We start from the raw sequence: 25868 nt of genomic DNA on the forward strand, positions 1-25868 counted from the left end.
ATAATCTGAGACTAACATAAAGCAGAAAACAAAACAAAAATCCTCCAGACTCTGGATACCATTTCAGTCCTCTAAGGAAAATGAAGACGCCGTGGAGACGCAGACCTGCAGGACCAAGCTCCTGCTGTCAGCTCTGTCGCAGCAGGAGCTGTCCAAGAGCCGCGTGCACCTGCACACGGGAGCTCTTCTCTGGGATGCGTTCAGTGCAACCCTGCACGTTCACTGCACCCGCTCCTCGAGCCCTGCTGGGGCTTCTCTGCCCAGGCAGAGAACCTACTGCACGTCTTCCTGCCAAGCTGAATAGGAATTTGGAGAGAGTTTTAAAATGCATCCATAACCTCAAGACAGTGCTTCAATGAGCAAGGCTATTTTATTACTAACTCCTCTCGGCGCCCTTTAGCAGAGCTAGAGCTGTCTTTATCCACGTCTAACATGCGTGTAAGGTACTTCTCACCGCACCACTCAGACAAGTGAGTTATGTGAAGGAGCCAACAGCTGGAGCCCAAAGCGAAGCTGCCAGCTCAGGCTGATGGAGAGGCAGGAGGCTCGGTGCTCCAAACACTGCTGGGAGCAGGGACGGAGCTCGTGTGAGCTCGCTTATCGAGCACCTTCTCCTACAAACCGCCGTGTTAGCACAGTCCTTGCTCGTACATTAATCCGCATTCAACAAGAAAGGTCATTATTGGAAGATAAACTCTCTTTCGATGAACTCTTGAGAAATTTCTAAGTCAGGATTCATTATGACATTTGCCTTTGCAAGTGGTGTATTGCACTAAACAGGATCCAAATGCCTCTCTGGGAGGGGAGGGAGCACATGGGTAAAGCACAACAAGTTGCATGCTGAAATCCCACCCAGAGAAACTCAATTCAGCTATAAATGATGAAGGTAATGAGGGAGGGGAAGGAAGAAAAAAATACAAGGATTTTGATATTACTGGCCTACAAAGAAACCTTGCATGGTCCTGGGCTTATGATCAATCCTCTCAGGGCTTAGTAAATTAGCCATGGCAACGAAGCAACACTCTTAAGCACCCCTCAATTACGCTGTGTTTCAAAAGCAAGCCAGGAAATACACGCAGGGCTGTAAGGCAGGCACTGCCTGGGGACCACTGCTCTGGCACACAGCCACGTGCAGCACTGGGTTACCACACTTCTCCCTCTCCAACGGCACCAGAACCTAGACCTAAATATACACTCAAAGCAAGAGAAGCTTCCCAAAGTGATTAAAACCCTTAACATTTAACGTCCTCAGGACAGATTAACGTCCTCAGGACAGATTAACTCAGGAGTTGATCCAAAGCCACAACACATCCTCTGTTTGTGCACCAAGCCAGCAGCCACACCTGGACCTGGGCAGCTGGAGCACAGACCAGGCGTCCACCGAGCCCGGGAAGAGGGCTCAGCCCCTGGGCAAAGTCAGCCCAAGGTGGCAGCAGTGGGAGAAGAGGTCAGCAGAGCAGTCTTTTCTATAGTAAATACCATGCTTGTGCTTTTTTTTTTTGCACTTAACATACAAACATTTCACAAGTTAGAAAAAAAGAAATGTGATGAGCAGTGCAAAATCCACGGCTGCCTTCCCCGCCACTGCACACAGGCAAGGGAAATCTCAAGTTTGAAAGAAACCACCAGATGATTTACTGGCTTTCCTCCTTGAGAAGAGGCAGAATACTTCAGGATGAAATATAGTGCCCCGTTATCGCAGCCAGAACTGCATCTCGTAGCTGAGAGCGCAGCTGAGTGCCGAAGCGAGCCGGCTGGAGCCGCCGCAGCTCCTCCTCGCCCGCAGATGTCCCCATCCCCTCCCGCAGATGTCCCCATCCCCTCCCGCCGACGTCCCTGTCCCCGTCCCCTTCTGCAGACACTGGGGTGTAAATCTGGGCCCATGCCACCGCCCGCGCTCGCCCCAGCCACACATCTGTAAGCACTACAGCAGCGCTCCCGGAGAACCGCCTAATGACAATCAATCACCTCCTGGGGAGGGCTCATTATCCCTGGGCAGCAATTAACACTGGTGAGCTAATTTACTACTGGCATTGCTACAGCAGAGTCCAACCACAGAGGCTGGTGGAGGTGTTACTCCGAGAGCAGGTGCTGATGTGGAGCACGGCATGGAGACCAGAGCGACACGTGTAAAGAACAAGAGAAGAACGAAGCACCCCCCCGTAAACATATTCTAATTTTAAAAGTGTGTACCTGTTTATTTTTTCAAGTGGAGCGAATGCAAGAGGCTCTGTGAAAAACCATTTTAAAAACCAAACCAAGTGGAAGGGATTGTTCAGTCCTAGCAGTGCGGAGCTGCCGCCGGGAGGAGACGTCCCAGCACCTGCGAGCCTCCTGCTTCCCCCACAGCCGCCGTCGGAGGGAAGCCTGGGCCAGCCCCAGCCCACGGCAGCGGGGCGAGACACCGCGGGGAGCGGCATTGCCCTGGGACCAGGCAGGGGAGCACAGCCCCGTGCCCTGCCTGGGAAGGGGCTGTCCTCTCCCCCATCCCTCAGTTTCTTCAGAAGCGGCTCCTCGTCAGAAATTTGCTGCTAATTTCACACCAAGCGTTTTCTACAGTTCTTCCTACACCCAGCGCTGGTCACCTACAGCACGCTGTTCCTCCCAGCCCTCCTTGCTCTGCTTCGTCCCGCCAGCCCCGGCGGTGCCCTTCCACACAAACAGGCTTTTTGACAACTTGTTGATCCAGTGCTCTAATTTCTGGATGACTCTCTCATCTACCATAAACAGCCACGCACAATTTGGCAGGCATTTCTACCATCAATGTTTATGATAATAACGACACGTGCTTGAAAGCAGCAGGAAATTTTCAATATAACTATCATTAAGACAAAATGCTTTAAATCAAAGCCATTACCCACTACCAAGACTCAAAGCTCACAAGATTAGGCTGTTTTTTATCTTTATGAAAAATTCATATAACATTCCACAAACAACATCTTCTAGCTCGAAGGAGGAAACAATCTAATAACAGTTAACGCCGGCGAAGGAGATGGAAAGGGGATTGAGGTGGGGGATGTACGGCCCGGGGTGGGGGCAGACAGGTCAGGGAGGTGACTTCTGGCCAGCAGCAGGGCGCACACGGGAGATGAGGGCGAGCAGGCTCCTGGCACCAATGGCACAGGGATGGTACTTGCCCGAGCGCGCTGCGGCCCCGTCCTCCGCACACAACCAACCGCAGGGCCCGGGTAGCCCAGCTGGGACAGGAGCTATACCAGTGCTCGGGGACATGTAACTTAACTCACTTGAGATTTACTGCTGGATTTAAGAGGAGTTGCCCACTTTTTTTGCAGAAGGAATATCATCTGTAGCTAAAGGGTAACTAGATCTCATTCCCTGAGTTGGTAAGTTGGCCACAGGCAGCCAAGTAGGGGAGAGGACGCTTTTACTGCCTTCCTCAAACCTCTGTGGTATTGTGCTGCAGTGTCTGGAAACTGGGAATTTCCCCAGGAGTTACCCAAGCATTCAAGCCTGCTGCACTGTCTTTGCAAGAACCCGAGTATCAATGCCGCAGAGGACATTACAGTAGAACCGGGGCTACTGGTGCGGGGCAGATTGCTCCCCTCCTGATTTCCTGAGCATCCTGTGTGTCCTGAAGCATCAGCACCAATGGCCACATCTTCGTGCATGACTAATGGAGCAGCAGTCACAGTGCGGTGCTGATACTTTAAATAACCACCACAGTACGGACTGTGGAGAAACTCCAGCACTGCGTGCAGAGCTTAAATTGTTGGTGCTTAGAGCCTTACAAATATTGTGTCGTTAGCTAGCACTGCACTCGTCTTACAGACAGCTTGGCCAAAGCTAATTCTTTGTGCACTCACAGCTGAAGTTAATGGGCGCGTGTACCTTGCTTTTCAGAGATGCTAACTACCCAGATGTGATTTATTTGAGACTCAACATATGAATTAATGCCAGTGTGAAATAAGATGTCGGTGCTTGTGACTCTTGTTTGCCATTCAGACTGCGAGAGTGCAGAGACACAGCACTGAGAATTAAATGTTCACGTTTAGGCTCTTCTGTTATATACCAATCACTGCACACAGCTCCTGCCAGAGGCACAAACACATTTGTTTGTGGTCAGGATGAACTATCAGAAGCACTGCTGTCCTATATCTGCTGTATTTACATACAGCACCACTTCATGTCTGAGACTAACCGCACCCGGCACACCTCCAATTCAGATCAATGCTCGAACTAAAAAATGTCTCGGAAATAATGAGCCGGAAAGACACAGACGTTCTGGAGAGCAGCAATGTACAAACAGCTCACAACTAGCTGAAACGGAAAGTGGGAGACAAACCAGAAAAGCAAATAACCCCGGAGTTACAATTAGAGGTGCCGTTTAGCACGGCTCCTGCGGAGACCTGCGCGGTGCCGCGCTTCGTTTGCGCTCTTTCCAAGCAGACTTGAAAAGCAAACACCTCTCTGTAAGAACCTGTGGCAGACAGAGATCCTCTGTCAGTACTGAAAGCCAGAGACATTTTTCTTAGGACAGCCAGGTCAGTCCTGCCCCTGGAAACCCCAAGTGCTGGCTCTGTGCCTTCTCAGTGCGGCTCTGCAAGGGGGCACAGCCGCAGGCAGCGGCGGGCAGCCCTCCCTGCCTGCAGCCCTCCCGGCCCTGCAGGAACAAACAAAATAAAACAACTGTTGGGCTCATCAGCAAAGTAAGTGGTGATGAGGCCAAGAGACACTGAGAGCTGCTATCTGCCTTAACAAGGTACTATTTGTACATTATTTTCTATCTGCAGTCACACTTTAAAAGGTTGTTCTGTCTCTGCAGCCCCTTTGGAAACGGCTTCACACATCAAAATATCGCAAGGATAACGACAAAAAGCAGTGGGTGGTGAACAGGTTCCCAAGCTCGGCAATTACAGCTGGAACTGAGCAGAGCATGGGAGGGGGGCCCCGCCTGACCCTCCTCGCGGCAGCCGCCTCCCAGACCGCGCGGTGTTGGTGACAATTATTAACACTTCCCAGGCCCGCAGCTAGCAGCAATCCAAGCTGCTATGAACCAAGCTGGACACGTCGGTGTGATAATGACAATTGTGAACTTGTGGCGACCGTTCCTGCCTCCGTTCTGGTGCTCTCCTGCCAGCACGGCACGGGGGCTTCTCCTGCTCCGCCGCCATACGGAGGCCGAGCACTCGGCATGGACACAAACAGCGAATTCTGAGTGATGGTGGACGAGCACAGAGCCAGAGCCGCACAGTTTGAACAGACTTGTGTAAGCTAAAAATTCAAGCGGTGCAGGTGTTTAAAAACCAAGCACCGTCCCCTTGGTGCACGCTGCAGGCACGTGAGCAGCACCTGTTCTGCTAAAGACTGCACTTAACTCCTCTGAAGCATCAGCCATAGCTGCTGATGTGCACTGATTTGCCAAAAAAAAAGACACAAAATCCAACGTATTCAAGCCCAGCTTTTCTAAGTCATACACTTACGTAGCAGGACAAAGAAATGCACTTTCCAGCTTGGCTGTAATTTTTTGCGAGCAATCAATATTTACTGCCTAATCATATTCTCCATATTGCAAGTTAGCGGTGTCACTCGCGCGCCGGGCCGAGCGCTACATGGAGGCCACACAAAGCTGCACTTGTAGAAGCTGCAATCAGGGAGCCAGCTCTTGTCACAGCCTTACAAAAGGATTTCCTCTCGAGCAGCTCATCTTTAATCATTATAAAAGCACAGAAGTTTAATCCATTTTTGATGTAAGCGCTAATAGCTTTGTGTCCTTGAAGTTCAAAGTGGTCTTCGTGCATGTCGCTAATTAGCCGAGCAAGCAGCCATTCAGCTCCCTCTCATGTTTCTAATTAGATCCTTAACAACAAACAAATGTCGACCTTACAAAGGCTGTGCTACGTTTCCCTCCATTAGTTAAACAGTTTGGGAGGGAGGCGGTTTCCATTTTTCTGCAGTCGCTCCCCCCGAGAACATCACTCGAGGGTGCCGGGCCAGGGCACTGGGGTGCCTGCGCTGCCCCACACCGACCGCCTCTCGCTCAGGTGCCGAGCACCGAGGGTCTCGGGCGGGCAGGGACCACCCCGGCCCCACGCTGCGGCCTGGGATGCTCCCCAGCTGTGTGGAGACCAGCACGTGAAATAGAGGTAGAGACACTCGGTCCTGTCAGCCATCTTCCCAACAGGTTTCTCTGCCAATTTAGCTGGTTTTACAGTTAATTTAAAATCTGGTGTGGTTTAATTTTTACGTACTTCATGTGAAATGGTTGGGATTGTTTCCTCTTGCTCTCTTTTGGCGCTGGATGTCTGTACGGCTGCCTCAGAGCCGTTTCAGCAGCAGTACCCCCACCACGAAGTGTTCGGGTTTTCAGGCGAGCTCCCTGCTCCAGTGCCCGGCTGGGGTGATCGAGGAGGCCCCTGTCCCGAGCACGGTGGCCGCTGCCCCCTCTCCGTGCCCTGGGCCGCGGGTGCTCACCGCGCCGTGGGACCCGGCCCCAGCACTGCACGCGCTGCCAGTGCCCGCACATGAAGCTTTAACACTTATTACCATCCATCCAGCTGGCAAATGAGGGCTAAAGCTTGTGATTCTGTGCTAATGCAGCCCTCTCTCTAATAATTTTTCTATTTAAAATGAACAAGAGCCAAGCTAAGAGAAGCTGGCGCCGTCACCTCTCGCTGCGTAACATGAAATCTGTTGCTACTTTTACCATGGGCAACCACGTCTGCATTAATTGTTTACCACAGCCCGGACAGGTCTTTTATTAATATTAATGAGTAACAGGGAACAAAAGGCCCCTTTATTTTTAGCCTACTCTAATTGCGTAGTAATTACTCATCTACAAAACAAATGAACCAAACTCCATTGCCATAGCAACAGAAACTCCGGCCTCCCACTGTAACACATTAACTGGCTATCACTCCTGTTAATTTTAAATTGAAGCCTTTTGTACAATAACAGACAATACAGGAGGAAAATTAAAACAAAACCCGGTCTTTGTTCCGCTGCCTGACGCGGCCGCAGAGGAGGGCAGTGCGGCGGGGGCACCCTCCCGCGGGGCGGGCGCCTGTGGGGACAGCAGCCCTGGGCCAGTAGGCGAGGTGTGCGGCCGCGTTGAACCCCGGTGTTCCCATGCCACGATCCTCTTGTGCCATGGAGTTTGCACCAGGAGCCTGCACAGAGGTTTCCACCAGACTCTGTCGGTCAGACGGGTGCCCCTGGGTGGCCCTGTACGCCTGCACTGCTTTGCATGCCTCCCTTGGAATGGGCAAGGGCAAGACCCTCCCCATCACTGCTGTGTTTGTTTAGCTCGGACTTGTTTTGTTGATCCTGCTCCCTTACACACAGGCCCAGCACTGGGACGAAGGAGAAAGTGGCACTGCTCTGCCTGCCGAGTCCCACCAAAATGAGATCTTGGACTTGAGTGTCAGCAACCATGTGCCCTCCCAGCCTTCACGCCTCGGGCAGGACCTCCCCGACCCCTGCCACTGCTGCCAGCAAACACAAGCTACAGGCACCAACAGGGATAAGGCTGTCTGACACAGGTTTTCAGTCATTTGCAAAGGAAAATGTGAGCTCACGGATAAGGAAACTGCGAGATGCTGTGCCTACCACGCGGTGTCTCGAAGAGCCAAGGGCACCGGTTCATCTGTCAGCAGCGAATACTCGCGGCTCCTTCGCAGGCACCTGGGAGCCCTCCATGGCACACAGCTCTGGGCTCTCGCTATAACTACCAGGAAATGCCTCTAAAAAGACCCAGATGTATGAATTGATTATTTTTAAAAAGCTCGAGTTTATATACCTGAAGACCAATTTCGCCTTCTCCAGCAATTACTGATCCACACTCCTCATGCTAATCCAGAGCCAGATGCATGCTAGCATCTGCTGCAAGGAAAAATGCCACTGCTTCTTTTTCACTTTTTTATCTCAGAAAGGAGAGAGGGAAAAATATAACTGTAATTATGTATTTACTTCTAAAACGTTTGGGGAGAGAATCAGCATGAAAATACTCACAATAGTGTGTCTGTAAAATGCGCACCGTGTCACATTTAGCTGTTGTTCCACTAATGGGTAACAGCCTGCGCCTGCTGCCAGACAGGCGAGTTACTCCTCAGCTCAGCGAGTACTTTACGCTTTTGGTGATTAAAATGCACGAGACGTGCTCGTGTGCTTAAGTATCTCATTGCACCAGCCAGCTCACGCCGAAGGCCCCGCTTTCAAACTTCACAATGGCTCGTCTGCATCTTGCGTGGAACAAAGTTTAATTAAGAGGCCAAGAGCTCTGTCCCTCCGCTCCCACTGGGGAAGACGCAGCCAAACGGCGTCACTCGGCCACCGCAGCGCTCGGCGGGGCTGCAGCACAGCCTGCCCGGCCAGGGGGCTGCACGGGGCACGACGTGCGTCCTGCACGAGCTCTGCTGAGGAGCCTTTTCCCATTGAAAATAATTCTCCTGATTGAAAAGACTATTAAAAGTTAGCCACTAAATTCATTAAAGATTAACTTACACTGTACTTAAGTCTGCACTTCAGAGGTGGTCACTAATTGCACTGGAGATGATTTATCAAGTGCGCGAGATTTTCTATTACAAAATTATTGATTAAAGCTGATGTATTTAAACCACAATAGACTTCAGCCAGGAGCCCTGTAAAACAATCGCCGCTGTGGTCAAGGCCTAATAACAGCAGCACAAAATTGTTTTAAATCTACTGAATTTACCACTTTGTCCTTCAGAAAGCTCAGTCCCATGAGGATTTAAAAATTCAGAATATGGCATCCTAGAGTAAAAGAAGACAACCAAGGCTTGTGGGTAGCCTGAGTTCTGGAAAGAACAGGTGTGGGGGCTCAAACAGCCTGGAACAACACAGGACTTCCCAACTGACACAGAAATGACTCTGCTTTCATTATTTTTAGTTTGGGGTAATCTGAAAAGTAACTGTAGCACTCACTAAAGAGAAGGAAGGATACTGTCTGTGACACCTGCAAAAAGCACCCACGGAAACGCCGACTGCCCTTCTCACGTAGCCATGCTACACAGGCTGGAGGAGAATGGCGTATTCACCGTTCAGACGGGTCTCGGTGCAGTCTGGCTTCTTCTCTGTTTAACACGAGGCATTTGTCTTTGTGCTCACCCGTTACAGGAGCACAAAGCTGTGCGTGGTCCTTTGTCTTACCCCTCCCTCCCTGACCGCTTGCAATGCTCTCAAATGCTGACTGCCTCTGTTAGGAAGATAAGCAAAAGATAAAATCTGATGCAGCCATTAATTTTTCGATGCATCAGCCGTGCTGAGCTCCAGTTGCCAGCCTCTGTCACATAATTACAGGCTGTTCCAATGGAGTGAGAAATTTCAGCCTGCTTGCTGCTCCCAAGTGGTCCACTTGTTAGGTTCTGGCTTTTGAGATTACATAGCTTGGATTAAATTTTATGTACTTTTATATAGCAAAATAAAAGAAGGAGAGTACTTCCATCTGAGCTGCCGTGCCACAAGGGAGTCCTCTCAATGGGCCGTATAAATCCCAGACTGGCTCATCGCTGGATCTCCAAAACGCTCCTCCTCCTGACATTTCTGTGTGCCGGCATCGGCTCCGCTCCTTCCACACACAGACCAACTGCGGTCCCACTTTTTTATGGCTGTAATTTGCTAACACTATGGGTGCCTAACGACAAGATTAAATTTTTAGAGCACCTTCTTTAAGTGTAAGACCAGGATTCCTAAACCCCATGCAATTTGTCGCTCTGCTAACTTTTAGATACACTCCTCACTTCATCATATGCCTTGCGCATTAAACAGTGGGTCCTCCTGTCTCCTTGGCAGATTGAGATCGAAGGGGGAAATTATTCTCCCCCTTGATGCAGGAGTGGTTCAGCTCCTCAGGGGCAATAAGGGAAGTAATCTGGGTGGCTCAGATTGCCTTGCATGGGCTTGCATTGTGTCAGCTCCATCCAAGCAGTTGTTTGGTTGATTTACTTCATGTTCTATTAGAGGTAAGGAGCAGATACAAACTCTTAATTACATTTTGAAAGCCCATTCTGGATATTTTATTTCCTTTTAAAGCACTTGCTGAAATAAGTGCCCTAAGATTGCCTGTACCCAGCGGAGCAGGAACACGCTCAAAGCGCACTCGGTTTGCAGGGCATCGCCCGAGTGCCCGGGGAGGAGGGAGGCTGCGGAGGGGGTGGGACGGTGCCATACAGAATCTGTCTGCTCCCAGCAGGGTACTTTCTGACAACCAACAAACTAAACAAATAAGCAAAGCCTAATTCAGGATCTCAATTACCATCTGTGAAACTTACTGACTACAACTTCATTTGTGAAAGAATTAAAAAAGTTTAGTGCATAAACCGGGGCATGAGAAGCAAAGACGCTTGCTGGCTCAATGGCAAAGATGATGAACTTGTCTCAAACTCCTAATGCCGATATTTATGAAATGTTAAATCTTAATAGAAAAATATTCCCTTAAGCTCAGTGACATGGCAATGAATACAAACCGCCACTAGCTTAGAGTCTCTGTTGCATAACAAGATTTAAGGTTTATGACCTAAAAACAATTGCTTTACAGCTCAGGACAGTCTGCAGGAAGCTGCTTCACACACATGGTATTATACAGACACCCAAATGGAGTGATTTGCATTTGGCACATCTGGTCTACAACTGCTAACGAATGATTCTATGGGCTAATATGGGCGAGTAACAGGCTGATGAAGAAACCATGATTGTAAAATGATTTAAAAAATATCTTAAATTCTTTTAAATACAAAATAAAAATAGGAGAATATAGTTATACTCAGCATTTTAATTCCTAGGGACTTTAATTTGAAAAAATATAGCAAATTTACTATCAACATAACAGCATGTGCGGGTTCTTGTACAGAAGGGTGTAGGTTGCCTACAGCCATGTTCAATTTAAACTTCCAGATAATGGGATTTAACAAATACGGTACTATGGATCCAAGCCTTTAGCAGCTCTCTGCTTTATTGATAGCCCTACACTTTCAATCAGACCAAGGCTATGCTTTTAACTGCCGCGCTATTTCACGTTGATGGTACCTATAATATCAACTCAACAATGCATGTTCTACAACTACATCTACTGCTACCAGTACGACTACTACAGTGCATGCATTTAGTTCAGTCCCACAGATACATACACTCTAAGAACAGGCAAGGGGAGATGTGAAATGTTTTACGGGGGACAACAAGTGTTTCGTTTTTTAAGTAAGGGAAATTAATAAAAACATCAAAAGAAAGAAAGTGTACAAAAAAATAGAGACATTTCTCAAGAGTTGATATGAGTCGTTTCTTGAACCGTTTCATCTGAACAAGCAAAAAACATGCAACCAGCTGCTACTAACAAGAAGCTGGACACTGAGAGAGGATTAATAGGTGTGGACAAACCTTCCCGCTGAGAGCGCTCAGAAGAGTGTTTGAGAGGAGGTGTGCACGTCCGAGTGTAAGAGAGGCCGGAAAGTATGCCTCAGAGACACCCTCTCTCACAGCAGCCCCAACCAAGCAAGAGAGAAAACAACAAAACATAACTGCTCACACTCACCATCAAGGTCAGTAGCTCGCGTTACTAGATTCGTTATACTGGCAAGTATAAAGTACAGTAAGGGGTTGTCGGGGCACGGGGCTCAAAGCCGGGACTGGCGCCCGAAATCCAGATGTGCTGGAGCCGGGGGCCGGGAGTGGGGCAGCTCCTTGCGCCGTGCCCCCGTGCTGTCCCACCGCGCTGGGCACCGCCGGCCATCTCGGCGGGCCGAAGCGTGCCCGTCGGACCCGCCGCACCGGCACGGCTCACCTGGGACAGGCGTGCGCGGCTGCCGCTGGTGCCGAGCAGCGGGGATCGGACTGAGATTACGGCCTTAGCGTTTTTGTCTCCAGTCATCAGGGAGGAATAGTTGGTGGCAACAGGTTGGAAACTGGAAAAATCTCAGACTTGTCAATGAACCAAAAAGGAAGGAACAAAAATCCTCTCCTGCCAATTTTTTGCTGTCTCACTTTCCTTCCAAATTAATCCCCCCCATGTCAAATGCAAGATAAAAATGTCCCCCCCAACATGATTTTATTTTAAAAAAAGCATTTACAAGACAAAAATGTTTTACACTTAAAATATGTCAGGTGGATTTAAAAAGAAATGTGACATTGATAGTGAAGTTGTCTAGGAGGAGTTTGCAGCACTCAAACTTTTAAGTTTGCTCATTTTCCATGGCTCAGGTCCCAATTCATTAAAAAAAATTACAAGAATGGATGAGGTTGTCAAAAGCAGCCGAGGGATCCGGCAGCACAGCCCCACCTGACGTGAACGGATGTGGCCAAACCCCCTCATCAGCTCAAGAGACCTCAGCTATCGCCTCCTCACAGGGATGTGGACCGGGCATGTGATTTACTGTGAGAGGCATCACTGCATTCACCCTGCCCGCACGTGAACGGCTAAGCTGAGCCTGAATTTATGACTGACACTGAGCACGAGTAGGGGGAAATGTCCCTTTTTGCTGATTGTAGGAGATAGCTGCTGTGACAGATAAGAGAACTTGTTTGATCTAGTGTGGTAAACTGGTGGCTGTGTCCTCACAAGCTGCAATAGAAAAAGAAGGGGAGAGGGAAGCGAAGACCGGATAGCGCAGGGGACAGGGCCAGGAGTTGCCCACAGCCACCGCGGCCCTGCCGCAGCCCCCATGCGGTTAACTGCCCCCGGCGGGCTGCTCCCGCTGTTAAGCAAACATGCAGGTTTCCTCCATGGACACAGGACCACCACCCCACGAGCAATGGAGGTCATTAGTGCCCACACACCAGAGCCGAGGGGGTTTGGAAATGAGAAGGCCGCAGTCTCCTTGGGAGACCAAGACGCAGGCCCAGGCGCCAGGCTGAGTGCCGGCGCTGCAGAGCCACTGTGCTCGGGGGTGAGGGCAGGACCTGGGGCCAGGTCACCGTGGAGGTGGCCAGAGGGGACACAACGCCATGCTGCCCGCAGCGGGGCTGCGGAAGGGGCAGCAGCCATAGGGCCCGGCCTGCAGCCTGGGGCAGGGCAGGCCAGCAGCGAGTGGGGCAGGGGCCCTGCCTGGGCACTTTCTGGCTCCGTCCTGGCTGAAGATGGAACTGGGCCAGCGTGGGGCAACGGTGCTGTGCTCTGGGCTTTGGGCTGGGGCACGTGCAAAGGAGGGCTGTGCAAATTTGTAAAGGGAAAAAAGAAAAACCAACCGAAAAGAAGAAAAACCCCAACCATTTTTCTTGTAATGAATCGGGCCCATACACTGTATCACAAGATCATACTCTACTGCTCCTGAATACAATTCACTACCATGGCTGGATGGAAGTGGCGAACCCAGGATGTCCCTTCCGAAAACTGTCTTTGGATGGAGATGACGCTACATGAAACACACTGTGCCCAGAGCAGGGCTCACTGCACGTGCAAGTGGCAGCGGGGCCGGGGCTGCAACAAACCCACCTTCCTCCTTGAGATCTTGGGGCTGGGAGGGGTTCTTTTGATTCAGTTTTGGGGTTTTGCCAGTTTTGTGCAAAGAGGCAATTTCGAGGCTTGAAAGACATTTCCAAACACCATACTGCTCTTTAAACTTGCCAGAAAGGGTGTTGTTAATTTAGGATTAGTTTTAGTTTCGTATTGCAAGTTCAAATAAAAAACGAAAGAAACAAAACAAAACAGAAAACCCAACAGAAGGAAAACCAAAAAACACTCAAATTAAAGACAAATGATTTTCAGGCACAGAATTGATCAATGCTCAGTTCAGTTGTAATGGGCACCAAAAGCACTCCGATTAAAAAAATAATCAGGGAAGCAACGTTAATCCAGCCAAACCCTCTGTGCCTTGCTAAGGGGCAACTCACCAGGTCTGTTTGTACGTAAAACAAAACCTGAAGGGCAAAACATGAGGAAGAGGCAGAAACAATGAAGTCTTTTTTTTCTCCTGAAATCATATGCAAAAATCAACCCCTTTTTTTCCTCTTTGTTTCTTTTGTTTACTTTTTTGTTTCCCTCTGTGAAGGGGCAGTGGGAAGAGCAGGGAGATTGGGGATCCCCACAACCAGTCTGGCAAGTCACCCCTTAGGCGCTCTCTACATGCCACAAAATGGAACTGGTACAGATAATCCTTTGTAGCCTGCAAGCAGTGCCAGTTTGCATGGAACGGAGTTCTCCTGGTGTCTTGCTTTGGCCTCCACGGCATTAGGCTCACACTCGAGACACGTAAGGGCCTGCGCCCTCCTTCTGACCCGTTGCGTAGCGGTTTAGTCGGTTCTTTTCTGGAAGAGCCCAGTTCACGCACTGGGACTGCCAGAAAAGTCACCAAGAAACCCCCACATCAGGACTGTGTCATGAGTGAGCTGGGAAACAGCTGCCAACGCCGCGTCCTCCGCCTGGGCACAGGCCTCTGCCCGGCACAGCGGTGAGGGGCCGGTGGCTCCGACCCCCGGGAGCAGCCCCTGAGCCGAGGAGGCCACAGCCAGCTTCTCCCTTGGCTGGGCTCAGCGGCTCGGAGCCACCAGCACGCATGGGGACAGGCCAGGGCCAGGGCAGAGGAGGGCGCCGACAAACGAGCAGCTCACTTATGACTGCACTGAACACTCAATTCCCTATGAAAAGCACTAATTCGTATGTTTATCTGAATTTAAAACCAAAGGTAATAACGGTAATTGGCAATGATTTATTTATTTCCCTTAAGGGGAAAAAAACAAAAGTTTTCAGAAGGACAGGAAGAAAAGCTTTGGCATTTCTCATGGGAAGCAGGCTGGAGTTTGCAGCAGGGGATGGAGGTGGTTGCCCGAGAAAGGGGCAAATTGCCATCAGTGCTGGGTTGCCAGCACTGCAACGCATGTCCCTGGCCCTGCAGCACCGTGCGTGCACTCCTCCTGCTCACCCACGGCCACCCCTGCACAGGAAGAAAACACCATCCCAGTAAGGGATGTGTCCAGACTGGTTTGAAGCGGGGAGCACAGCTCTGAGCACAGCAGGAGCCCATGCTGCTGCATTACCTCAGCACAAACTTTCCATGAGAAATGAAAACTTTTTTTCAAAAAAGACCCACATTTTTTCTTTGTTTTGGTGTCCTTTATAATCTCAAATTTAAACCAAAGAAACAAAGAAACCAACATAATAAAGGAATAAATAAAGAAACAAATTAGAATATCTACCCAGGTTTTGGCAGTTCTTACGCCAATCTCCTGCAAGGTGCTCCAGGCCCCGTGGCCTCTGCTTGTAGTTTGGGTTTGGGTTTGATTTTTTTTTTTTGATTTTTTTTTTGGTGATTGATTGTTTTCAGGTCCCCAGGATAAGTGTGAGGAAAATCAGAGAAATGATGGAGAGCTGCAGCCACACAGAATACCGACAGAGCTTTTACCTGACCCTGCACTCTGAGGGTTTGCTCTTCCACGGGCCCCCCTACCTGATCCTCTTGCTGCTGCCACGGCTGCCGCTGCTACTGGTCCATAAGCCGCTGCCGGAAAACCTGGCCGTGGAGAAAAGGAGAAGGGTAAAGAAAGAAGCCAGCGGGCACCACGCGTCTCTGCGGGGCGCGGGCGGCCGTGGCCTGCTAAGGGCAAGGCGTCTCCGAAGGGCAGCATGAGGCTGTGGTCCCAGCTCCCCGTGCCATCGACGGGCACTGTGTTTGGGATGAGACGAGCCCTGCCCGCGTGCCTGCTGCAGGCAGTCTTTGCTGGTACACAGGTGGCCCAAATCTCCTTGCAGAAGATGCAAACAGCAGCGTGTGCCGCTGACGGCGTTTCGTCCCGCGCATCTGGCCATGGACGCTGCAGAAGCCAAGGTGGATAAACTCAGAGGGGCGCCTGCAGCACTCAGCTTACATCTCCTTACTTTCAGATGGTTAGGGTCGGACCGCTCGCACAAAACAATGGGTGCGTTTTGTTCCGTGCTTATTTGCAAGTGATAATAATGTGCTGATCTATAGACATAACAGTAATGGAAAATACGAGAAGGTCTTCATGTCAAGATCACAGATTTGCTGGGATCAAGCAGAAAAAAAACTCACTGGGATGTAATTTAAAAAAGAGAGAAAGAAAAAAGCTTTTGAAAGCAAAACAGCCACAGATCAAGGATCTCTAAGACATACACCCTGCTACAGGGGGGCTGAGACGTTACAAATGAATGAAATGCTACTAGCAAGATTTCAGATTCGGTTTCTTTACTTAATTAATATTAAAAAGATCTGCCAGAGGCTCTGACTTTAAATATGTATTTTAAGAGGGCAATGGCAAGGTCCAGGCTATCAGCAGGAACCCCAAATACCCTTGCTGCAAAGTCAACAAAGCAGTCACAGCACTCCTGGTCTTTGGGAGCTCCGGCTGCTTCTGGTGCCAGCCAGGACACCCTCTGGGGTGCCACGGCACCTGCCCCTCAAGCATGCTCCAGGACTTTGATCACAGCTGCTTTGCAATGCTGAAGAACCACACAAAAACAACTGAGACAACAGAAAAGAGAACAGCAAACTAGGGAGACGGAGAGAGCGAGATCCAGAAGAACCAGCAGACTACGAGCCCGCTACCTCTAGCGCTACATCTGAGCTACAGGGAATCTACCGGGGGCATGAACAGAGAGCAGCTAGGCTAGAGTGACTTGAGGCTACTTAAAACATTAATTAAAAAAAGACATACTTGCATTTAAATATGGTAATAGGGCTGTTGAGGGAAAAGAAAAAGTCTAGGTAAATGTATGCAGAGCTACCCCAGGCTGCTGCCTGCTGCTGCTCCCCGCCCACAGAGCCCATGCGTGCAGCAAATCCTGTTACTTAATGCCGCTGTGAACTGTTTGTTTTCATTATGTTGATGGTCTGCTATGATCTCCAAGGAGCGGGATGCAGTGGGAAGCACATCCATACTGGGGGATGTTGTAACCAAAGTGTACTCTTGCTGGTGATGGACACATTAACCCTGGTTGGCTCCCTCCTGACATATGGGTAGCGGATCTACAATATCCTGGAGTGAGAAGACTTCAGTATTAGAAAGTCAAACCAACCTTCGAACAGCAGGGAAAACACCTGCAGGACAAGTGCACAGGCTCTGGGCTTCGTTTTTGTGCAGAGCCGTGCCTAGGCCAAACCCCAAGCTGGTGCTGTGGGTGATGCAGGAGCAGAGCTGGCACTGTCCTTAAAGCCTCTCCTCCTCCGCCACGGCACACATCCTGCTAACGCGTCCTGAGAACAGCCTCCTCGGCGTTCCCATGTCACATTCGGGACCAGCCGTCCACCAGCAAATCTGCCACTTGGAGGCTCTGGGGGCTCGCTAAACCATCCGTAAGGGATCAGAGGAGCTGTGGATTTCCCATGGAATAAAACGCCTCTGCCAAAACCAATCTAATACCCTTCAAATCACCAAGCATCCCCTGAAAGCAGCATAAAGAACAGGGCTGGAAAGTTTGTTTCTCTTGTTCAACTGCCAGGGACTCTCAGTATCTATTTGAAATGCAGGACAAAAAGTTTTGCCATGCAAAAGAATGAAATAACAAGGGTGGAGAAAGCACTCCACAGAAAGAGCCTGAACAAAGCATTTATTATGGCATTCCAGAGTTCACTGCAGACAGATGTGTGAGAAATTAATCCCTCCTCCCCCAAAGAAAGCCATTCTCCTGGTTCTGAGATGAAAGCATCTGCGCGACACGGCACTCCGGACAGCTCAAGTGCGGTCAGGCCTGCTCACGCGCTGCCCAGGACGGCCGCATGGTGCAGCAGGATGGCGCGGCCGCTGCACCAGTGGGAGATGGAAGCAGTGATGGATTATCCCCACTGGCAAAACCTGCTTACCAGTACAGACTCGCAGACTGGCTCCATCACTGGAGGATCCCTAAATCAATCCAACACACTGAAAGTAATCAGTCCCACACACTGAAATTACATTTGCCAGGCACTGCATTAATCAGCTCCTTCATCTGAAAACAAATTTCCCAGTCATCACACTATTGAGCACGTTAATGCTGTGTGGTGTCTAAGAACTGTGCCAACTTGTGTCTTATACTGATGGAGTTCTTTGTCCCTGAGTCTCTCAGGAATGATCGGCAGCTGACACTGCCTCCATTTCACAGATGGGATAAAACGAGGCACAAAGAAGCAAAGTGACTCCAGAAAGTTATCTGCAGAGAGCAAAGGATGCAGCCCGGCTCTCACCCATTCTGGTCTCAAGCTCCACCACAAAACATCTGTAATTCCCTTCACACCGATCCTATAGCATTACTGGAACACTTTTGGTCATGCTGTATTATTACCTCCCATCGTTTACACATTTTTAAATCAGTGAGGACTTTAAGCAATGTGACTACAGTGACTGTGAAATTAACGCTGAACCCTTTCTGTGTCCTGCAATAAACTTCTGCCTTAATTGTCCTTCTGTGTTCCTGCACCATTGTATTAAAATTTGAGAGCTGGGGTACCTGGAGCTATTTACGGAAGCAGAAAGCATTAGCAAGCACTTGTGCTAGTTTCTGTGCCCCAGAAGCAATCTGCTCGTCCACAGAGCCTCTTGCTGGCCCTGCAGATCAGACCAGCACTTCGGCGAGGACGCCTGCCTGCGTTCCAGCAGTGACAGCCCCTTGCCCTGGGCCTGGGTTTAAACCAGCTCCCCCGAGTCCCCGAGGCACCTTGCAGAGCGCTGCTCCCCAGGCAGTGGCGGGGGTGGATCCGCTCCGTCCTGCCCTGCCCGACGGCCGTGGGGCTGCCTCAGGAGCTTGCCTTGGCAGAGCCGTGCACTGAGCCTCTGCAGCTGCCGCCTGCACACTCCCGGGGCGTTTTTAACAGGCTTGGAGGGAACTGGGCACCCAGACCAGGGCACTGGGAAGCCACTGGGAGGCACTGGCCGCAGCATGCTCTAGATCCAGCCCCCAGCGGTGATCCCACCGTCTGTCTGAGATGCAGGGGGCCCAGGCTGCCTTCCTCCAAGCCCGCTGCGCTCTGAAGTCAACTGGGAAATCAGGAAGGGCTGGCGGGTGAGATCGACTCGTTCACCGTGTTTGTGTGAGGGGCTCCAATTCTCGCAGAAACAACCCCTGTCCTTCTTTGTGTATCCTCTGCATATAACTGCCTAGAGAAAACAAGATACCAAAGCTGTTCCAAAGGAGCAAAGTGCCCACTTTAGGCGCTGCAATTAGAAGATATTTTACAGTAAATGTTTTGCAGTGGGCTTGCACACTGACCAGGAAAGCCCTGAGGATTCACAGCAATTTCATGCTCTCTTATTGCTCAGAATGAGCCAAAGCCAGTATTTGGAGGTCAATTCTTCACAGATAAATTTTTCTGCTTCCTGCATCAATAGTTTCACTTTAAATACTGAAGCAGCCTCATGTGAGGGAAGACGGACATATCTGTTTTTAAATGCTGTGCCCTGAGGTCACATATCGAGTCAGGGGCTGTCTGCAAGCAACTGCTTTCTCCAACCGATAAACAAGTTTGGGAGCAGGGGATCGAAAGGGTGGCACGCGACCGAGAGCAGCAGGACTGGAGTTCAGCAGGCAGCACGTAGTCCCACTGGCTCATACTTGGCATTACCAAGCAGAAAAAAAAACTAAGATCTGGGGATTTAGCAGATCTTTCGGGAGATTTGGGAACAAATCTGGCAAGAGCAATGCTGCATGAGGAGGGCCAGTCCTTGCACGGGGCTCAGGGGCTCCGTGGGGGGCACGCACCATTGCAGGTCTCTGCAGGACCAGGACTGGGCCCCAGGGCTGCCCAGGAGCACCTCCAGCAGCAGGGGACCGGGGCCGCTGGTGCTTCCCGCGAGCCACAGCCCCTGCCCCATGCACCACGGCAGTGCTCCGGGCCGGAGCGACGCTGCCTGCAAAGCCACCCGTGTCTTCACTCTGCTCGCTTCCATTTAAAACACATTTCTCCTCTACCCCAGCATGAAGGTAGCTGAAAGATGACTAAAAACAAGTGAAAAACAATAAGCATTATATACCCCCTTCCTCTCTGCTGCCAGGAAGCTATAAAACATCTCCCGTTGCAGCAAAGCGAATTACACCCATTTGCTTTCAAGGGTCTGCACCTCACCCTGAGACAGGCACAGCGTGTGCATCGCCCGAGCATCCCTTGCTGGGGTCTGGAAACCCCCTGCAGCGCCAGTAATGAAGGCATGGTTTGAACACAGAGCCCCTTTCATGTCGCTCAAGCTTTTGAAAGAAAACATCTCAGCAACGGGGCAGGAGAAGCCAGCACACACTTGCCAACTCCCTGAGAGGGGAAAGAAGAACGCAGCGGCTGTGCAGGTCTGTTGTGCCGGGGGTCTCGCTGCGGACACGGCCGGCACTTCGCTTCCAGTCTGTGCTACCGGGGCAGAACTGAGGAGGGAGGAGTCTTTGTTTGCACTTGCAGGTGATGGCAAGGAACCGCAAGGCTCAGGCAAAGGGGGGGGAAGCGGCCTCTGCTGAAGTGTGCTGCAGCTGCGGCCACGTCCCGCTGGCTGGGGTTGCTGCGGGGAGCTGGGGGTGCTCGGCAGCGGGGCCGGGAGGACCCAAAACTTCACCTGCAAGTGCTGCCCCGCTGCCAGCCGGGCCACCGCTGTCACGGCCGTGGCCAGGCCGTCACCAGCCCTCCCCTGCTGTCCTGGCCCAGATGGGCAACCACCAAGTGCTTCAGGCTCGGCTCTGCTCAGCCCCTGCAGGCCCAGGAGGACACGATGCCGCACTCTGCAAGCAGCCAGACAGCAGCAGCCAAACAACAAAACCAAGAAGTCACAAAGACCAAGATATCAGGTTTTCCATCAAAAAAGACTAAGCAAAGGATTTTCTCTGCTTCCTACCAGCCAAAGCACGTAGGGCAGAAGAGGTCGTACGTTTAGACTTTGGCAATAAGCACGTGGATTTAAAGCAACAATAAAAATGCAAGCCGAGAGTCTCAAATCATCATCTGCCTTCAGCACCAGACTTCAGAAAAACAACAGAAATTATGAGATGCGCATGGAGAATAAAAGCCGCCATAAAACAAGCAGAATACTTCCTCCCAGTTAACCGACTATTTGCATGCGTTGGCGTCACAGCTGAGCGCCGGGGCTCAGCCTCCCGAGCACCGCTCCGAGCGGGGCGTTTCGGAGGCCGGGCGGCCGAGCTCCGGGTTTACGTTCCGCCCCATCTTACAGCGCTTTGTCTTTTAGGCTGACCTGGCTCACGCAGCGTGCCGATCTACATCAGTCGTTTGGGAGTTCACTTGATCTCCCAGAAAAAAAAAGTGTGAAGTCGAGAATGTAAAATCGTCTGCAGGTTGAGTGGGAAAAGGCGAGGGGAAACTGATCCCCTCCTTTCAAGCAGCGTTACCAGCGGCTTTGATCAGCACAGAAAAGCGTTGCGAGGCTCACAGCTGTCATTTCAAATGGGTTCTCGCTTGCATTATTCTTTCCATTAGGCAGTGTTATCCTCTTTGTAGGATCTTTAGGCTTCATTTCAAAAGTATCAGAGACTCACAAGCATGAAGCAGAAGAGCCCAGTAGCCTTTTTTTGGGAGGCGGGCAGGCGTGGGTCCAATTTACTGGACACAAATGCAGTCTTTAATGGTGAGCATGCACAAGGGAAAGCTCCATCCCAAAACAATCCCTTTATGTTTAAAACCTTCATCTTTCAGTCCTCTGTCTCCCCCTCTCCTTTTCTATAAGAAACAAGAATGAGAAAGGAAAACCAGCTGCCATTTCAAGCTTCAGATTAACAACTAACCGCTCACCATACAGAGGGGAACATACACAGAGAAACTGAATTTTATCTGGGCTTGGTGAAAGACAAGGATTCTACCAAACCACTCACATGCTATCATGGTTTAGTAGCAATTAACACTTCTGGATTTCATCGAAGACCCTGTGAAGCCCTCCCCACGCCCACAGGCTGTGACTGTCCGCAGTGCCTGGCGCTTCCAGCAGCGAACCCGCCGTGTCCCCGCGGACGTGGGGCAGTGCCGCCTGCCCGACGGCCAGAGGGGAACAAGGCACGAGGTCCACGGAAATGGAGAATTTGTTTCCTAAGCTTTCGATCAATTCTATTAATACTTTTAGCTTCTCCAGGCCTGCTCAGAGTTCTTTATTGTGACAGCCCCATTAACTGTTTCCCTTTGTCTTTATATGCTGTGTTACATCAAGCTTATTAAAATCTATTTCACCAGGTCAGAAAATTAGCGAACTTCAGATACTGCACATCATGCATAATGGAAACCTCATTAAACAGCCCACTGTGTTATTCAAGGCACAGTCATCTGCTGCTTAAAATGTACGATGCGTAGCAAGATTTTGTAGGAAAATTCCCAACGTCAGACACCCGTAATGCGCTTCACACCGGATGCGTGTTTGCAGATGGATGTTATTATGAACAAATATTTCTGCTTTGGAATTTCAACAAAACAATAAAAGCCAAATATAGTTAATTTAAAATTTGGCACTTCCACATTATGTACAGTGAACAACCCATTTTTCAGCTGTTTACCGCTCTCAGGCCACGGTTTTTAAAATGAGAATGATGCACTTTTGCCTAGTAATTACTTTATGCATCAGTGAGACAAAGCCTTGTTTGTCTCCAAATTATCATTCTGTGTCATTTCAAGTGTAATAACCCTTTTGCAGTTATTTCACCATACAGAAAACTGGGAAAGTTCTCAAAGGCAAATGGTTCACTCTAAGAAAAATATTTATTCAAAAAAAAAAAAACACAACAAAACCAAAACCAAAAAAAACCACGATCCAAACCAAAACAATCCAAACCAAGAAGCAAAAGCTGGTAGCTGTTTTAGCTTATTTACTCTACTTAAAAGCTACTCCAACCCTATAGCAGCTTTAAGGCATTCACTACGCTTCTGAAATGCGTCCTATGAAAACTATACCTCCCACCACCCACCACTCTAACTCGGTATGTAATTCTCCCTAATTTAGTATCTGGTGAAATACAGGGAATTATGAGCTTCAAGTGAAAGCAGCTGATGTGCATGAAAGAGAATCTCAACTAAATCGCTTCCTAAAAGCAAGTAATTCTGTTTAGTACTAAGCTGATCGCCCGATGAAAGCATTTCTCATTTTAAAGCCCAAAGCCAAACACTTACCATTGATTTTTAATAAACAAGGTATGTATAAATGAAATGATCATTGCAGGGGGAGGAATCCTTGTGAATTCACTGAACCCACACCTGACACACAGCACAGCAGCGCGGAATTTCAGTCACCTGCTGCTGAACGAACAAGGGCAGGTTAGGTGGAACAGCATCAAGGCATAGATTTAAAGTTCAGCAAAGTGGCACTGATTTGCTTCAAGCCTCATTTCAGTTGCTTTGATGGTAGAGAAAATGAGCTATTTTGTTTAAACAGCTTGTTTAAATTTTTATGAATGATCTAAACTATCTGGGTAAGTATTATTAAAAGACAGATCCCAGACTATGAACGAACGCATAAAAAGAACTCACGCCTGGAAGCTGAAGCTGGCAAAATTCAACACAGATGAGAGGCACCTACATAAAGGAGGAGGTAATTAATCAGAGGACAAGGTTATCGGAGGGCAGGAAATTCTCCACAACTTGCAGGTTTCCAAGTCAGGAGCGAGTGCCTCGCCAGAAGACACGCTACAGCTCCCCGCAGCTTATGGAGCGCAACAGCAGTGGCTGGCAGGGACAGGGAACTTCACGCTTCCTTGGTGGAGGAACTGCCGCTGTGCATTTCATAATCCACATTATGAAAAAGGTCAGAGGAGAGGATTGTGGTGCTGAGCCTAAAAACCCTCAGGGCATCACTGCAGGGACTACGTATTACTGCTTCTGGGCAAAGGAGAACTTGGAAGCTACTTAAAACTTAATTATGAGCTTGAAACCCTACTATTAAATGTGACTGAAGAATGTTTTTGTGCTTTAAGGAGAATAATCTTTTCAATTCTTTTTCAACCCCCAGCTCCCAGTTTTTAACAGCTTTACAGTTAAAAATTGTATCTACAGAGGCCAAAGGCCTACGCAGGTGAGCTGCTGTGCTCCAGCCGATTTGGACAGGCAGAACTTCCTACAGCAGAACTGCCGTTACCACATCATGTTATGCTTTCCATAGGGTAACCTGCGTTTGCTTCCATACGTATGGGCCTGCGTTACGACTCTTCACTCCTGTGGCTAAGTATTCTCATTAAGTTCCCCAGCTGCCGCAGCTGCGGCCTGCTCACCACACAACGACCACTCGGGGACTCTTTTGCTGCAGAACTGCCCGAAACACAAAGAGCTCATGAGAGACCCGGATGGACTGGCAGGTTTGTTTGGTTTTTCTTTGCTTTCCTCCCTGTCCCTTTAGGATCGCTCATTTTCAGGGCATTAACATTTAAACGTGAACATTTAAAGCCCATCGCAAATTTCATGCACAGATCAGTGAGCAGCTGGGAACAGGACAACCAAGTTCAATGTTCAAGATGTCCTTACTGATCAAGTAGGCGTTCAAGGCATCAGCATAGGGCCTGGCAAAGTTTGCCAGACAAGCGGTATGGGGAAACCTTACCAGAACCTTGCTCGCAGCACAAAGCCTCTGGACCTGGACAGAAGTGGGGGCAGCACTTGTACTAGCCACCTGCTGCTGTTCCAGTTGGAAGCTGGACCACTGGCTGAGATCAGCAGCTTCTCCCCTGAAAAACTCCCCTTAAATTCAATAGCCAGGATATTACTTCAAGGAGCGGGGCAAAGGGCAGGTGAAAAGGAATTTTACAAAGCACTTCTCTGCAACACGGGAAAAAAAAACCACAACACAACTCTTCTCAGAAAACAAACGCACCTAAAAGCTGCTTAAGCTCTGCTTGGATTTGGGGAACAGCTCTAGATAACATTTTTCTTGCATCAAAAGCTATTGCCATCTAAGCAGAACTTGAAGGAGTACCTTCTGGCTTTATGGGCTTTGCTATATTAACTTCTCAGTTTGTTTTCCACAGCTTCAGCTGCTCCTTGCTCCAGGGACGTGACTGCAACAAGAACGGCCCCTCCTCAGCCTGCCCTCGGCCAGCAAAGGAAACCCAAACTCTTAGTTTTAAACCAGGTCAAGTCCACAGCCTTTGTTTTCATTGATGAAGACAGAAACTGAAAGTTCTGAAGAGTGACAATTAAGGTGATTCTAGCAGATTTCAAATGCATTTTGTAAACCACTTTATGCCATGCAGATGCAGTGATGTGTTTCAGGTGAACAAAAGCATGCAGTGCAGGGATGATTACAGCAGATTTTAAGCAGTTAAGAGAGGGTTAGACAAAGAAGTCAGAACGGTTCCTCTTACTGTTACAAGGCTTAACTGAGCTGCACCTCCCGAGTACTTCCACTGCTTTATACCATGTCTCGCTACATACAAAATGGTCTGCTTGGCAGTATGGTGACGCTACAAACATACCCTTTTCCTCTCGCTCCCACTGCATCTCCTTTAGGAGATTACTTATAAAGGAGTGGGAAACCAAGAGTGAGAGACCTGCAGAAGAGCAAAATAAGCTTGCAGCTTTGTAATATTCCTGAATGTCCTCAAAACCAGATACAGCAACTTAATTCCTTACACAATCTGAAGCTTGTCATTATTATAGCAATTACTCTTGTCTTTGGTACCAGCTCCTTTTCTTGACCCAGAAAATAACTATCAGACTCACTAGGCAAGCATCACAAATAACTTCTATGTAAGAACAGCTTCCTTCCCAGAACTGATGGACTACAAGTGAACAGTTTGCTACTGCTATCAGAAAAGAAACTAAATTAAGCTTCATACATTAACAGAAAGTTGGTTTGGTTTTAAATGCTCTCATAATAATAAAAAAATACAGTTTAAACTTTTAACTGATCTTGCATTGCATTTTCACAGCACCAGGCACTGCAAGAGCATGACCCAAGACTGGGCTTTGCAGACTACGGAGTATCATTATTAATAAGCAAGTGTATTTCCAGGAGCTCAGAAAAGTTTGTGAAAAATATTTGTTTTTCCCACCTCTCCCCATACACAAAGGCTTTAA

The 25868-nt window shown here is 49.3% G+C and overlaps 1 protein-coding gene and 1 long non-coding RNA gene across 23 annotated transcripts in view; one reads left to right on the plus strand and one right to left on the minus strand.

The window, feature by feature from the left end:
• MSI2 (musashi RNA binding protein 2) overlaps positions 1-25868 on the minus strand; it is a 238815-nt gene that overhangs the window by 13109 nt on the left and 199838 nt on the right. For 4 of the 22 annotated variants that reach the window (XM_066979801.1, XM_066979796.1, XM_066979791.1 and 1 more), the window contains 2 exons: positions 16576-16599; positions 15306-15413 (listed from right to left, as the gene is read on the minus strand). The exons of 4 other annotated variants lie outside the window; for them this stretch is intronic. In XM_066979801.1, coding sequence (XP_066835902.1) covers positions 15306-15413; positions 16576-16599 — 132 coding nt within the window. Of the gene's footprint in view, positions 1-11707; positions 11874-13797; positions 13825-15305; positions 15414-16575; positions 16600-25868 lie in introns of those variants that run through there. 14 more of the 22 variants (XM_066979804.1, XM_066979797.1, XM_066979789.1 and 11 more) reach the window with 6 other exon arrangements.
• On the plus strand, positions 24068-25806 carry LOC106043772 (uncharacterized). The gene is made up of 3 exons (XR_010825792.1): positions 24068-24151; positions 24818-24990; positions 25721-25806. It is a non-coding gene; the product is annotated as an uncharacterized lncRNA (long non-coding RNA).

This window comes from Anser cygnoides, chromosome 18 (assembly GCF_040182565.1).
Source record: "Anser cygnoides isolate HZ-2024a breed goose chromosome 18, Taihu_goose_T2T_genome, whole genome shotgun sequence".
In the NCBI taxonomy this organism is placed as follows: Eukaryota; Metazoa; Chordata; class Aves; order Anseriformes; family Anatidae; genus Anser; species Anser cygnoides.